The sequence below is a fragment of the Leptodactylus fuscus genome, chromosome 6 (assembly GCF_031893055.1).
Source record: "Leptodactylus fuscus isolate aLepFus1 chromosome 6, aLepFus1.hap2, whole genome shotgun sequence".
NCBI lineage: Eukaryota > Metazoa > Chordata > Amphibia > Anura > Leptodactylidae > Leptodactylus > Leptodactylus fuscus.
The window spans coordinates 164,352,224-164,368,811 of record NC_134270.1 but is presented as its reverse complement, the minus strand read 5'-3'; the positions used below and the strand labels follow the sequence as shown (position 1 = coordinate 164,368,811).

General features: G+C 46.9%; 1 protein-coding gene across 1 annotated transcript; it reads left to right on the top strand.

Annotated features, from left to right (window-relative positions):
* The first annotated feature begins 236 nt into the window (after window positions 1-236).
* On the top strand, window positions 237-11,295 carry RBM42 (RNA binding motif protein 42). Its single transcript, XM_075277905.1, has 10 exons — window positions 237-375; window positions 3,399-3,528; window positions 3,644-3,731; window positions 5,443-5,574; window positions 5,672-5,796; window positions 6,794-6,919; window positions 7,006-7,110; window positions 7,189-7,309; window positions 8,157-8,351; window positions 10,488-11,295. Exons 1-10 carry the CDS (start codon window positions 320-322, stop codon window positions 10,598-10,600), a joined length of 1,191 nt encoding a protein of 396 aa, XP_075134006.1. The 5' UTR covers window positions 237-319; the 3' UTR covers window positions 10,601-11,295.
* The last annotated feature ends 5,293 nt before the right edge of the window (window positions 11,296-16,588 follow it).

Below are 16,588 nucleotides of genomic sequence, written 5' to 3'. Positions count from 1 at the left end.
GGCCCCATGTGACTCTCCTTTCCCTCATGGCCACTCTCAGGGAGTATGTCTCTCTCTCGGGCTATCCTATCAAAACTGAGGCCATGCCCCTGAATATTTGCTCTGCAGATGTGTCTCAATTTCATGTTAACTGCCCTCACTTTGCCCCAGAACAAAATGGCGCCGCGTGCGCAGCAACTATTGTATGAAGCGGGCAACGCAAGCTAGACCGGAAGCGGAAGTGACGCGAAAGGAAGGCGACGCGGTAAAAGACTGTGTACGCCGGAGAGGAGCGAACGAGAGACGTTTGGCGGCTGTTCCTTGCCAGTGAAGCTCCAACATGGCGGGGAAGAGCGGAGAGGAGAAAATGAAGGAGATGGAGGCGGAGATGGCGCTGTAAGTGACGCTCAGAGGGGGGCAGGGCGTGCTCTGCTGGGACTTGTAGTGTCCTGTCTTATACAAAGGGGGTTTGTTGTCCAATACACTTGTACCTTATAAACAGGGTGGGGGTTGGGTGTCCTATCATGGCAGGTGTCATCGCTCAGTCCCTCATAAGCGCCAGTGGTCCATGGTGACGCTCCATTCACTTCTATGGGACTTCAGTCTCAGGAAATCCAATAGGCATGAATAGAGCGCTGGTCACACAAGGGCATTGGTGCTCTATTAATTGTGGGACTTGTGGTCCTCCTTTCTCTGGATCATTGGGGTTCCTGTGATCTCAGACTTATCCCTTATCCTATGGGGTAAGTGTCCAGAATGGGACAACTCCTATAAGGGGTGAGGTCTCCCGAAATCCCAGCTATGTTATTAATGGCCCGAACCGCCAGACAGGTTCCCATTAAGCCTACAATATAAGGGGGTGTTCACACTACCATCGGTGTCCGCTGCCAATGTCAGTTCAAAATCTTGCATGGACATTAACAGCAGACACTAGCTGTGTCTGTGATATTTTGCATTGATATAAATGGACATCGGGTGCGTTCTTTTACTGTCCGTGTCTGTCCTTAACTGTCCGTTCACAAAGATGTCCGACTTTTCAAGCGCGACAGTAAGGGTGCATGCACACTACGTAACGCCGGGCGTGTATGAGAGCCGTACACGCCGGCATTACAGCAGACTGCCGAACACTTCCCATTCACTTCAATGGGAGCGCTCGTAACAGCGGCGTTTGCGAGCGCTCCCATTGAAGTGAATGGGAAGTGTTCGGCAGCCCTGCTGTAACGCCGGCGTGTACGGCTCTCATACACGCCCGGCGTTACGTAGTGTGCATGCACCCTAAAACCCGACATATAGGACATCTTTGGGAACGGACAGTAAAAGAACGCACCCGATCTCCATTTAAATCAATACAAAATGTCACGGACACAGCTAGTGTCCGGTGCTAATGTCCATGCAAGATTTTGAACGGACATTAGCAGTGGACACTAACAGTAGTGTGAACGCTCCCTTAGGGAGTCGGTCAGATATGTTCTGCCTAGTAAATGAAGAATCTTGGTGGTTAGTAAGCGCAGGTGGACGCAGATCATTGTGGCCATTCGTAAAGTTCAAATTTCTGAGATGTTGGTAAATGTGTATGCAACTTCGATCACAGGGCGGGCACGTGCTATGGAGCACATCAGTAAATCTACTTAATGTGCCCCGTCACTGTGTGAGGCGCTGATACCCCCCAGTGTCATGGCTCTTCTGGGTGTATCTCTTCTTATGGCTGTGGAGGAAGGTTACCGCGCCGCACTCAGTGATGTAGTAGGAGGGTACGTTCATAAGTTGTGGGGTTTTTTTTTACAATTTGATTCCTCCTCAAAAAAAATGTCTCTCCTTCCCATTCATTTCAGTGGTAGTTTTTTCTGCCTGATATCCTCACATACCTCTACTACTTTGTTTATCTGTACCTACTGTTGTATCCGCCTCAATATCCTGACCAAAAAGACGGTTCCCATTGAAATCAATGGCAGCTGCTCAGGAGTTTTTTTCTGGAAGTTGGTTTGTTGCAGCTCCCGGAAATAGAGGCGAGGTGCTCATTCTCTAGGCCAATTTGCCTTGTGATTCAGCCTGAAGACACTCCCTCCTATAGACTATGCCCATTCATTGAGCCTAATCCGGAGCGGAGTGCGCGGCTGGGTGCAGGCTTTCAGACGCAGCTACCCGTATTTTGGTCTGAAAACTGAGGCGGACCATCAAAATACTCCGTGTGAACTTACTCTTATACTGACACTGGAACTGTCAGTCGATACCAAGGAGGAGCCATTGAGCAGATCTGAGGACACTGGACACTCATAAGCTCATATGCGTACATAGTCCATCTATCTTAGTTATTGCTTTATCTGACCTGCTCTCTTTAAGGCCCTTTCAAAGTCTCTTTGCATCCTTTGATGGGCTCCGCTGCACTGATTCTGGTGCAGCCGCAATTTTTCTAGCCATTCCTGAGCAGTAGTTCATGTTAGCTTCAGCACAATAAGGCTGAGTTCACACAGAGCTTTTTGGTCAGGAATCCGCCTCAAAATCAGCCTCCTAAAAAAGCCTCCCAATAGAGTTCTATTGGGAGGCTGATTTTTGAGGCGGATTCCTGGCCAAAAAACTGTGTGAGCTCAGCCTTAGGGCTAGTTCACACGTGGGCAAAGGGGAGGTTTTTGACAGCGGAATTCGCTTCAAAAACCTCTCCTTTAACATGGTGGTCTATGTAGACCACTAGCTTTTTTTTTCCTCCTAGCGTTTTCCGCCTGAAGAAGCAACATGACCTTTCTTCAGGCGGAAAACGCCTGAAGAATTGCATAGAAGTGAATGGGAGGCGAAAACCGCGCGGTAAAAAACCGCGCGGTTTTTTGCACACAAAACCGCGCGGTTTTCGCCTGCAGTTTCTATAGCACATATAGGAAAAAAAACCCTAGCGAAAACCGCGTCAAAAACCTCGTCAAAAACCGCGTGGAATGCAAAAAACAGCGTAAAAAAAACTCCTCGAGGTTTTTTACCTCGCACAAATAAGCTAGGCGGTTTTCACGTGTGAACTGACCCTTATGGTCTCTCCTTCAGGTGGGCGGTCCCTATCTTTATCCTCCAGCCCAGGACCGCCCACCTGACAGTAGAGAGCTTAATTGTACTGAAAACCAATGATTGCTGTGACATCCTGCGAGTCTTTATTCTTCCCCTGACTTCTGTACTGAGAGCTGTTTCTGCCTCTCACTGAATGTTACTGTGTATGGAGTACAGGGCTGTGAGGTGGGGGAGAATCCCTTCAAACAGTATAAAACGTACAGTATAAAACATAGAAACTTGCATTTGGTGTTGTATGAAAAGAGATTGCATTGCTTCATACCCTACTTCCCTCCATGATGTGTGATTCCTGTTCACCCCTTATGGCAGGGTACACATGTTCTCCTCTCTATGCCACTTCTGTGTTTGTTCATTGACTTGTTGTCTTGCAGGTTTGAGCAGGAGGTGCTGGGCGCCCCTGTGGCTCTGCCTCCCGGAGAACCTGTGCCTCTCCCGGTACCACTGGCCATCCCAGCTGTTCCTGTCATCCGGCCTATTATAGCAACAAACACCTACAGTCAGGTAAGGCGTTTCTCCTCAGTTGTGTAGTTCTAGCCTGGGTATGACACAATAATCTTCCAGTCAGAGTTTTATCTGATAAGTGATGCATTCAATTTTTTTTTTCCGCCCATCACAGGTGCAGCAGAGTCTAGAGGCAAGAGCAGCCGCCGCGGCAAGTGTGGTGACTCCTCTAATGGTCCCCCCTGTACCATTTGTGGGACCAGGTCAGTATTAAAATTCCTGAACTGATTTTATAACCTTTGTTTTTTTTTGTTGTTTTTTTTGTTTTTTTACTGATCCTGAGTTACATCCTGCATTATACTCCAGAGCTGCACTCACTATTCTGCTGGTACAGTCACTGTGTACATACATTACTTATCCTGTACTGATCCTGAGTTACATCCTGTATTATACTCCAGAGCTGCGCTCACTATTCTGCTGGTGCAGTCACTGTGTACATACATTACATTACTTATCCTGAGTTATATTCTGTATTATACTCCAGAGCTGCACTCACTATTCTGCTGGTGCAGTCACTGTGTACATACATTACTTATCCTGTACTGATCCTGAGTTACATCCTGTATTATACTCCAGAGCTGCACTCACTATTCTGCTGGTGCAGTCACTGTGTACATACATTACATTACTTATCCTGAGTTACATCCTGTATTATACTCCAGAGCTGCGCTCACTATTCTGCTGGTACAGTCACTGTGTACATACATTACTTATCCTGTACTGATCCTGAGTTACATCCTGTATTATACTCCAGAGCTGCGCTCACTATTCTGCTGGTGCAGTCACTGTGTACATACATTACATTACTTATCCTGAGTTACATCCTGTATTATACTCCAGAGCTGCGCTCACTATTCTGCTGGTACAGTCACTGTGTACATACATTACATTACTTATCCTGTACTGATCCTGAGTTACATCCTGTATTAATCTCCAGAGCTGCGCTCACTATTCTGCTGGTGCAGTCACTGTGTACATACATTACATTACTTATCCTGTACTGATCCTGAGTTATATCCTGTATTATACTCCAGAGCTGCACTCACTATTCTGCTGGTACAGTCACTGTGTACATACATTACATTACTTATCCTGAGTTACATCCTGTATTATACTCCAGAGCTGCGCTCACTATTCTGCTGGTACAGTCACTGTGTACATACATTACATTACTTATCCTGAGTTACATCCTGTATTATACTCCAGAGCTGCGCTCACTATTCTGCTGATACAGTCACTGTGTACATACATTACATTACTTATCCTGTATTATACTCCAGAGCTGCGCTCACTATTCTTCAGGCATTAGACTGGTCTTACACGGCCGTAATGTAAGTCCGCAATTGAGGGTTTCAATTGTGGACCATTTGCGGACACTTTATATTCAATGTGGCCTCTTACACTATCGTATATTTTATCCGTGGTGTGCAGGGCAACAACTGCAATTTATAGAACATGTCCGTAATGGCCATGAATTGCGGCACTGCACGGGTGTCTGCGGATTGTATGTTGATGATCTTGCGGACTTGCAGACAGAAATCATTTCGGCCGTGTAAGACCAGCTTTAGAGCTGATATATCCTAGTTTGCCATGTTTGTTTGTTCAGTGCAGTCTTCTGATATGCTGATGACATTTCAGACACCAGACTTGCTGACTGTTTCCATGAACAACCATCAGAAATGTGAATGCAGCTCTGGAGTATAGTACATGTTGCAGCTCTGATAATATAATCACAGTCTCTTTTTGTCTTGTATTGGGGTTCGGGGCTGAGCAGCCTCTGTGAAGAACCTATTTAGGTTAGACTACCTCCGGTGCTTGCATGGCAGCCATATTACAATGTGTGATCCTGTATCAGACTTGCAGTCACTTTTGTCACATGGCGCTTAATATATTGTTATACTTTGTGTCTAACAGCCATTCCACCCCCAAGACCCCCAATTATGAGGCCGAGCTTCATCCCTCATGCCTTACAGAGACCATCTGAACCTCACGTGGCCATGCCCCGGCCGTCCTTCATCCCGCATGTCCTGCAGCAGCAGCGAGCCAGTAAGTGACTCCATATTATGTCTGACTCGTCTTCCGGTATATTATGGATTCTAGTGTCCTAATCTCTCTCTGTTTTTTTTTTTCCCGTTCCTGTCAGTGGGTCCTCGCCATCCCGGTATGCCTCCTCCACAGCCTCTGATGTCTCATCCGATGCACGGTCCTCCGCCACCACTCATGAGTCATATGCCCCCTCCTCCCATGAACATGAGAACCGGCCCACCGGTGAGACATACTGACTGTACAATTTACGTGACTATTTTAAAGGAGTCATCCTCTTTTAGACCAATATTGAGACAAATGTTATTGTTTGTACAATAAAATATTGGACAATTTTCCAATATACTTTTTATATCAATTTTTCAGGGTTGTCTAGATCTCTGCTTGCTGTCATTCAGGGGATACAATTCTTACTGTGGTCATGTGATATACAGTCCATAGTCATGTGATAGACAATATATGGTCATGTGCTGTGCAGTCCGGGGTCATGTGATAGACACACAGGTGCACGGCTTATCACTAGACACGTCTGATTACTGGGCTGTGACTTTAATGAGCTTTGCACCCGTGTGTCCATCACATGACCACGGACCGTATATCACATATGCTCAGTCTCTCGCTACAGCCAGGTCACTACATAGCTATCCTTCATGCCAAGTAGGGCAGCCAATAACAATAGAACTTTCTGTCCTGCTTGTCTGGAAGGAGCAGTGAATAGAATTCCAGACTCCATGATTGTTGTTGTTTAGCAATCTACAGGGGACGTCCAGCTACTTAGGGGGAAGGAGACTGACTGGGGAACTAGGTATCCAGCTACCTGAAGGAGATGTAGACTGACTATATTTACAGCTACCAGGAGGTGATTGACTGGGTATTTACTTGGGGCTTCATGTACATCTGGCATAAGGGAATGGAGACTGACTAGAAACTAGTGCTGTATTTCAATCTATCAGAGGAGGAAGGGGACTGCCTTGTGGTGATGAGGATCAAGGTCTAGTGAAAGACACAGGGTGTACGAAAGGGTTTTGGGAGCTGTAGACAAATAAATCAAATGGGTCAGTTGCCACCTGCCATAGCACAGAATAGCATAGGGGGGGGGGGGGTGTTTCACAAAAAAGGCTAATTTTATTTGGTTAAAAAAGTAAGGTTAATCAGTCTCTGTTGTGTAATAACCCATCGAATTTAGTAAATGTAACATTACCCATTCCTTATATTTTTACAGCCAGCCCCAGTGGGTCCGATGCCACCACCCCCTCGCCCTGTGGTCCAGTCCTCTCCTAAGATGAACCCCACAGTCATTCAGGCTGCACCCACCGTCTATACGGCGCCCCCTGTACGGAAGATAGAGGTGAGTACCCACTCTGACCTCATTCTATGCCCCTTCCCTCCATTGTGTCAGGTCAGACTAATCACATCACTCCATGTTGTCTGAAGGAGGAAATCCCAGAGACGGTAGCCATACCAGAGGATAAGGACCTGAGCTATGAGGAAACGGTGATCGGTCCCAGTATGCCGGAGCTGGAGCCCATACAGCCTGAGGTCAGTGTCTGACATTGCAGGAGATGATGGGGTGTGTAGTCCTGTCAGTCTACATTACTGACCGTCATTGTCTCCTAGATTGTGCTGGAGCCGGTGCAGGAAGACAAAAAGAAGATGAAGCCAGAAAAGCTGAAGCGCTGTATCCGAACTGCTGCCGGGACCACCTGGGAGGACCAGAGTCTGCTGGAGTGGGACACAGGTAAGTACTGCTCCCAGAACCGTTGTTAGTTACTCCCATATAGGCTGTCACCCAGCTTTGCCAAATCCCTGAAGATAACCTTTATAGCATGTGTTTACCAGTGGCCAGATTTGCTATCCAGGTTAATAGACGGGCTGAGTGACAATCCCCTCTAGGGGTGTAGTGGTGGCCTTAGAAGTTTTCCTCAATTTGCGTCCATGCAAAGCCATTTTATGTCACCTGGTGGCGCTGCAGTACGTGTAGTATTTCCCATAGACACATTAGGATTGTATATTTTCAGGTTACGGTCTTACAAGGACTTGAAGGAGTTTTCGCATGGCAGCAAGTTATCCCCATATATCATCTAGGGAATAACTTACATATTAGGGGGTCCAGTGCTCAGACCCCCCCACTGATCAAGAGAATAATGGACTTCCATCCTCAGTTTTTAATATAGCTGTGGTCAGACAGCGCATGCACTGCTCCATTTATTTCAATGGGAGTGTTAAAGCACAGCACTTGGCTATCTCTGCTGCTCCCATTGAAGTGAATGGAGAAATGTGTGCGCACCCAACCACTGGGGGTGCAGGTCTGATACCCTCTCCCTCCGTTTGGTGCCAACCCAGAGGGTAGAGGTTGTCTAGTTGGAAAAAGAACGATCTATTGTCATTGCCAGTTCCTGGGCGACTGATTATTGAGCCGTCCATATTGGAAGCAGCGAGCCCCTAGAAGAGAATCCATTCATCAGAAGCTTCGCCCCAGCCCCTGTGATACCTTAAGCCTTACTTCATGGCTCCTTGTCATCTGTCTATTTGGTTGTTCTCGGACAATGTATTAATACCTTATGGCTTAATGTTTTACCCACCAGACGATTTCCGGATATTCTGCGGGGACCTGGGAAACGAGGTGAATGACGACATCCTGGCCCGAGCTTTCAGTCGCTATCCCTCTTTCCTGAAAGCTAAAGTCATTCGAGACAAGCGCACAGGCAAGACTAAAGGTTATGGCTTTGTGAGCTTCAAAGACCCCAATGATTATGTCCGGGCTATGAGGGAGATGAACGGTGAGTGCGCAGGAGGGTTTTATTTCTTACAATCCTGTGGTTGGGCCAGTAGCAGACCCTGACTTGCGTTGATCCTTAAATTGAGGGTATGATCCCACCTAGCAGTCGCCGAATGAGTACTCGTGTCTCTGGGGTCCTCCTGGCATTACTGGCAACTCCGTCTATTTGTGTATATGCCCTGTGCTGTTTGTGTGAGGACTAGAGATGAGCGAAGGTGGAAAAGGTAGACTACAGAGATGATAAAAATAGCAATTGCCAGTGTCCAGCTGAGTGGCCACCATAGATGCTGCATTATATAGCAGATACTTGGCGGCCAATGATCGCGGGCATTAATCTTGTCTGACCGAGACCCCATTTTGCACCACTAGGTTGGTGTGGATTCTCCAGCCCTATTGATGGCTCCCAGGCTTGTCATTCAATTGCAGTGAAACACATACAGTGGGTGAAATAAGTATGGAACATGTCAGTAATAGAGATGAGCGAACACTGTTCGAAACAGCCGCTTCGAATAGCACGCTCCCATAGAAATAAATGGACGTAGCCGTCACAGGGGATGGGATTAAGCGGCCGGCTGGCGCCAAAGTTTGCGTGCCGTCCGCTTCCATTCATTTCTATGAGAGCGTGCTATTCGAAACGGCTGTTTCGAACAGTGTTCGCTCATCTCTAGTCAGTAAGTCTATTTCTAAAGGTTCTATTGGCATGAAATTCTCTCCAGATGGTGGTAACAAATCATCCAATCCACACAGGCAAAGAAATCCGACCAGATATCTCTATCAATAATGTGTATTCATGAGAAATGACTTCTGGGGAAAAGTATTGAACACATTTAATGAAATGTATTTAACCCCTTCCTGGGGCGGATGCTGGGTGTTTAACTATGGCGGGAACTGGACAGCCACCATAGATGCTGGGTGTCTACTGATTTATACAATAGACATCCAGCGCTAATGCCCACGAACGGTGCCCACACTGATCGTGGGCATTAACACCTCTGGTGCCTCATCTTTTTCCCTTATGAAGTTTCCCCGGCCTGTCGTTCACTGGCTTCTATTGCAGGCTGCGCTATGTAGCGTACAATAGAAGCCCCAGTATTGTGTAGTGCATTGCATTAGAGATAAGACCCCCTGGGGTTAAATTAAACTTAAATTAAAAAAAAAAAAAAAAAATTATATATATATATATATATTAGTAAAAATTTAAATCCCCCCCCCCCCTTTCCCTAGAACACGTATTAAAAGTATGTAAATACTGTGAAACACCTACACCTTAGGTATCCCTGTGTCTGAAAACGCCCGCTCTACAAATCTATAAAAATAATTTTCCTGTACGGTAAACGCCGCAGCGGGGGAAAAAAAGTAAAAAATGCAAAGCCACTGTTTTTTCACTTCTGATAATAATAATTTGAATAAAAGTGATCAAAGCAATAGACATTCCCCAAAATGGTTTAACTGAAAAGTACACCTGGCCCCGCAAAAAAAAGACGCCCTATACATCTCTGTACACTGAAGTATAAAAAAAAGTTATGGCTGTCAGAATACGGCGACTTTTAGAAAAAACTAAATTGGCAGAGTTTTGGGGTTAAAATGTAAGTAAAACGGGGCGACACGGTGGCTCAGTGGTTAGCACTGTAGCCTTGCAGCGCTGGAGTCCTGGGTTCGAATCCCGCCAGGAACAACATCTGCAAGGAGTTTGTATGTTCTCCCCGTGTTTACGTGGATTTCCTCCCATACTACAAAGACATACTGATAGGGGAAATAATGTACATTGTGATCTCTATATGGGGCTCACAATCTACATTAAAAAAAAAGAAAAAAAGTGAATAAAACCATATAAATTTGGTATCCCTGGAATCGTACCGAAACACAGAATACGGGGGACACGTCATTTCGGCTGCACAGTGAACCCATAAACTGAAGCAGTTTTTCTTTAAATCCTCCCCATTCTGATTTTTTTTCCCCAGCTTCCCAGTACATTGTACAGAATAATTAATGGCGACATCATGAAGAAAAATTTGTCCGGTTAACATTAAGATCTCAGAGCGGAGAAATAAAAAAGTTTTAGGGTTTGGAAGGGGGGGGGGGGGGACTGGGAGTTAAAGGGATCCTGCTCTGACTCTTCTTCCTTGATGTCTTGCAGGTAAATATGTCGGCTCTCGGCCCATCAAGCTTAGGAAGAGCATGTGGAAGGACCGTAATATCGATATCGTCCGCAAGAAGCAGCGTGAGAAGAAGAAGCTCGGCCTCAGATAACAGGAGATGTCTATGGACTGCTGAGTACATAGTGACGGGTCCGGCCGCTCATCCCGATCAGCGCAGACATCTACAATCCCTTTTATTCAGCCCTACAGAGTCCGCTTTTGTTTTATCACTGGTTCTTGTGGCCCCGGCCCAATGTGTAGGGTAATAGGAAGGCTCAGGACTTGGTATTTCCTAATATTGTCATTTTATTTCATATTTCTGGCAACATCATCACCCCTGGGTCATGTGATCGGTGGCAACGTTTGGCTCCCTGGGTTGATCTGCCCCCTCCCTCCTTCCCCCAGTCTCACTGTAATGAATTACCCGTTTTATGGGGGCTGGGTGACTATTAGAGGAGCGATCCAGGAAGCCGAATGCTGCCTCAACCACATGACCAGGGGGGCGCTGATGTCCCCAGGACCAGGTAAGAGTGTAAATACTCCCTGGACAACCCCTTTAAGTTGCAGTCCCATTAATGTCCAGCAGGTGCAGCCATCTGCTCATGTATAAAAAAAAACACACAAGCCTTTCACACAGGACTCAATTACAAAATTTCGTAAGTCTCAGCGACTACCCCTGGGGCTTATTGTTATGTTTTACAGTATATTTATATTAGTCTCCCCCATGTCCCCCTCCCCTTGAGATCATTGGTCTTCGCTGTCTGTGTGCCGGGTGTTTTGGACCGATGTACAGTGTAAATAAAATAATTGTGGATTTTTTTTCATGTATTTGATTTCGTTTTTAGTCTATTTGTGTTATTTGGGAATGTCATGGCCTGAACCACGAATATGTCAGAGCGGTTCCTCGCCAGTGCCGGAGCTGCACTAATAGCGCCATCCCTGTATTATCAGTGCACTGGGTCCATAGAATCTAGGCAGCATCATGTTAACATAAGTGCACATGTACTGGGGTATATTCTCATTATTGCCCTCTGCTAGAGATTCACATTCCTATCAGTAACCAGGAAAAGCTGAGTTATACAGTCCACGGTGCAGGAAACCACTCAGTATATACTGTACACGTCTTCTTGCCCTCTCATGGTTTTTCTATGCAGCAATTCCGCACAATTTACATAGAGCTCTACATTGTAGGAATATCACACGGAGTCTCACAAAGTAAACAGACTCAAATGGGGTCCCCTCCATCTTCAGATGCAACCCTGCCTCTTCTGTCCGACGCCTGCGCCATACACTCCTGTATTGAACTGCAAGAGCGGCCTCCCAAAAATGGCTGCCGGCCGGTGGTCATTTTTGGGAGGCCGCTCTTGCTCTTGTAGTTCAATACAGGAGCGTACTGCGTAGGAAGTTGGACCGAGATGGAAGACAGAAGAGGAAGGGTTGCATCTAAAGATGGAGGTGTCGCTGGAGAGAGCTCTGGGGCAGCAGTGGGGATGCCCCCATCTCCATTTGAGAGCTGGGAACCGCCCTCATTGCTGCGGAGAACTCATTTAAAACCGGTATTTCTAAGGAACGGCGCCGCCGAGACCACGTCTAAAGGTAAGAGACGAATAGCCTTTCTTAAGGCTATTCCGACGTGGTAATTAGAAAAAAATATTGCTTTGGTGGTAGAATCCCTTTAAGAAAAAATGAGATATTGTACTGAAAGGGGTGACTATTACCCTCTATGGACAGTCATAGATCACATCTATAAATTGTGCTCCACTAGTCCTCACCCCGGACAGATTACCAAGCGCAGATGAGAACCAGGCCTATGTCCAAACATTCCCAATGTAGCAAGTAACAATACAATGCGTAGGGTAACGCCTGCAGAGGGCGCCAGAGGCTGACAGTAGAATTTACAGACCTGTTAGAGTCAGGAATATCAATCCTGAGCTGAGTTCACACAATAGGGTAAATTCTACTGAGAAAACTCCTATAAAATTGTGGAAGAGTGCACCAAGCAGGTAAAGGAGAACCGCGTGACCTCACCATGTCCTGGAAAGAATGGGAATCTCAAAGTCTGTGGAAGGTAATACACTGCAACCAATCCCTGCGCCAAAATAGAGAGAACCATTTAATGTCTCAACAACAGGGGCAGAAGATTTCTTGCAATGTAAGATGTGTGACTTTCCAGAATGTATACATCTTATTCAATGTTATACAGAACCGGGTCAGAACCAAAGTAAATCTAAGGTAGATAGAGAGGTCCGCTGCCATTATATTGTGTGAGACCTGGGGGGCATTGTGTGGGGGTGTCAGTAAATGGGGCAATATACTGTGGGGTATCAGTAAATGGGGCAGCATACTGTGTGTGTGTGTGTGGGGGGGGTCAGTAAATGGGGCAGTATACTGTGTGGGTGTCAGTAAATGGGGCAGTATACTGTGTGTGGGTGTCAGTAAATGGGGCAATATACTGTGTGTGGGGTCAGTAAATGGGGCAGTATACTGTGTGGGGGTGTCAGTAAATGGGGCAGTATACTGTGTTGGGGTGTCAGTAAATGGGGCAGCATACTTTGTGTGTGGGGGGGTCAGTAAATGGGGCGTTATACTGTGTGTAGAGTCAGTAAATAGGGCAGTATACTGTGTGGGGGGGGGGTCAGTAAATGGGGCAGTATACTGTGTGGGGGGGGTCAGTAAATGGGGCAGTATACTGTGTGGGGGTGTCAGTAAATGGGGCAGTATACTGTGTGGGGGTGTCAGTAAATGGGGCAGTATACTGTGTGGGGGTGTCAGTAAATGGGGCAGTATACTGTGTGGGGGGGTCAGTAAATGGGGCAGTATACTGTGTGGGGGGGTCAGTAAATGGGGCAGTATACTGTGTGGGGGTGTCAGTAAATGGGGCAGTATACTGTGTGGGGGTGTCAGTAAATGGGGCAGTATACTGTGTGGGGGTGTCAGTAAATGGGGCATTATACTGTGTGGGGGGGTCAGTAAATGGGGCATTATACTGTGTGGGGGGGTCAGTAAATGGGGCAGTATACTGTGTGGGGGTGTCAGTAAATGGGGCAGCATACTGTGTGGGGGTGTCAGTAAATGGGGCAGCATACTGTGTGGGGGTGCCAGTAAATGGGGCAGTATACTGTGTGGGGTCAGTAAATGGGGCAGTATACTGTGTGTGTGGGGTCAGTAAATGGGGCAGTATACTGTGTGTGTGTGGGGTCAGTAAATGGGGCAGTATACTGTGTGTGTGTGGGGTCAGTAAATGGGGCAGTATACTGTGTGGGGGTGTCAGTAAATGGGGCAGTATACTGTGTGGGGGTGTCAGTAAATGGGGCAGTATACTGTGTGGGGGGGTCAGTAAATGGGGCAGTATACTGTGTGGGGGGGTCAGTAAATGGGGCAGTATACTGTGTGGGGGGGTCAGTAAATGGGGCAGCATACTGTGTGGGGGGGTCAGTAAATGGGGCAGTATACTGTGTGGGGTCAGTAAATGGGGCAGTATACTGTGTGTGTGTGGGTGTCAGTAAATGGGGCAGTATACTGTGTGGGGGTGTCAGTAAATGGGGCAGTATACTGTGTGGGGGGGTCAGTAAATGGGGCAGTATACTGTGGGGGGGCAGTATACTGTGGGGGGTCAGTAAATGGGGCCGTATACTGTGTGGGGGGTCAGTAAATGGGGCGTTATACTTTTTGTGGGCCAACTAAGAGGATCTTTCGATCTGCAATTGGGGAAAGGCATGACTAACAATTTTATTTATAGGAGCCCTATTACACGACCAAAGATCCCTGGGATGGGTACGGGAGGGGGAGAGGGGGCACTTTTCTGTAGTTCAATTTCGGCAGCATAGAGGTCAGGGTTCATCCCTGTCTGTGCCACTAGTGTCTTGTAGTTTTGTGAGAATGGGCACTGACTGTTCTGTAGTGGTCCCGGAGGTCGCACCCCCATGATAACATAAGTCGCAGAAAACCCCTTTAATTTGAGCACTGTGCCCTTTAATCTATACCCATCTATGGTGTTCCCCATTTTTATATTATAATATAATATACCCCACCCCCCATATTGTACTGCGTATACTCTATGCACACTGAACCTCTCTGTATTGTGCTATGGGCCTATAGCGCCCCCTATATCGTCCTCACTCCTATGCCCAGGGTATTGTGGGAGCCTTTTCTGTCCATTGTCCTATTTCCTGCTAAACAGGAAGGCAGCTGTGTATGTGATGTATACAGGATGTTCTGCAGGGTATATGATCACGCAGGATATGGGGGCGTCATGTCTTCGTCACTCATCCGGCACTATAAATTGTCATGGGCCCCGTGGGTATCGTGTTTTGTACAGGAAACCATATAAGACCCAGAATATATAAGGGGGGGGGGGGGGGGTTTCTCTGTTTATAAGGTTCATATCAACCCTATTATTATGGGTCACACACTATGGAGCCTAGAAATTTTTGAAGGTGCTCCTGATGGTTTGTACGCCCCTGTGCCCGGTATGTTATATATGGTACTGCATGGGGGTGATACAGGAGAATTTGGATAGACTTGGGGATGTGAGATCCACCTGCCACCTATCTGAAAATCTCGATTATCGGGAAAATACCTAATAACCTTCGGTCCGTTCAGCTTTGATGTCACTAGTGTCACATGACCTACGATGAGCACAAGGTGCTGTAATTTAAAGGGGTTTTCCAGAATTACCATATTGATGACCTACCCATAGAATTGATCATCCCTATCCTATTGGTGGGGGTCTGACCCCAATTACCTTTGTGAAGGGGATTTGGTTACGGGTTGCAGCCTTATCACTGCTCGCCAAGCACAGCGCCATATATTGTAGTGGCTATACTTGGTATTGCGGCTCAGTCCCACTCATTTGAATTGGAAAGACCTGGACTGTGGCCATGTGACCACTGAACGTTATGTTATGAGAAGAGGATGATATTAATGACCAGTCTTAACAATAGGTCATAAATTTTATAGCTCTGGAAAACATCTTTAAAGGGATCCTATCATTAAAAGTCTTTTTTTTTTTTTGTCCCTATCACATAGGAATAGCCTTAAGAAAGTCTATTCTTCTCCTACCTTTAGATGTCTTCTCCGGGCCGCCGTTCGGTATATAATCCGGTTTTCGTCGGTATGCAAATGAGTTCTTTCACAGCACTGGGGGCGGGCCCCAGCGATCAAACAGCACTGGGGGCGTCCCCAATGCTGCGAGAGAACTCTCCAGCGCCGCCTCCATTTTCTTCAGGAACCCCCTCTCCTTGTGTCTTCTTCCGGTGGTGGCTTCAAACTTCTAGGCCTCAGGCCTAGGGCAAAGCCGACTGCGCATGCCCACCGGCCACTAGAAAATAGCTGCCTGCACAGTATTGTAAGCGGCCATTTTCTTGTGGCCGGCAGGCATGCACAGTCGACTTTGCCCTAGACCCAAGGCCTAGAATTTTGAAGCCACCGCCAGAAGAAGACGCAATGAATTCCCATTCCTGAAGAAGATGGAGGCGGTGCTGGAGAGTTCTCTCGCAGCATTGGGGACACCCCCAGTGCTGCTTCAGCGCTGGGGTCCGCCTCCAGTGCTGCAAGAGAACTCATTTGCATACCAACAAAAAACGGGAATTCTACGGAACGGCGGCGCGGAGAAGACATCTAAAGGTAGGAGAACAATAGCCTTTCTTAAGGCTATTCCTATGTGTTAGGGACAAAAAAAATGACTTTTAATGATGATGTTGCAATTGTGCTGTAGTTATATAAGAGAAACCACTCGTTGTAGTGATCATGGGGCGCGGGGACGTTTCTGTACTTGGTCACTCCATCCGAAACCAAGTCCGTCAGCCTTATTCTTGCATTTAATGGCAGATAACGGAACAATAGAATCAGCTGGGTGTTATATAGATTGATTTAAGGCGACTGCACAACCTTAGGCTAGGGCTACAGGGCGACTTCAGCCATGACAAGTAATGTACGTGAGTCACGCCGAGACCACTAGGGTGTTGCGAATTCTGCAGCACCCTCAGGGTCACATTGAGGCGCCATTCACTTGCATTAGTACCATCCACCGCGTGTTCTCCCGCAGCTCTTGGCTCGGTAAAAACAAGGTCTTGAGGCGCAGGTCTAGAAGAAAGTCCAA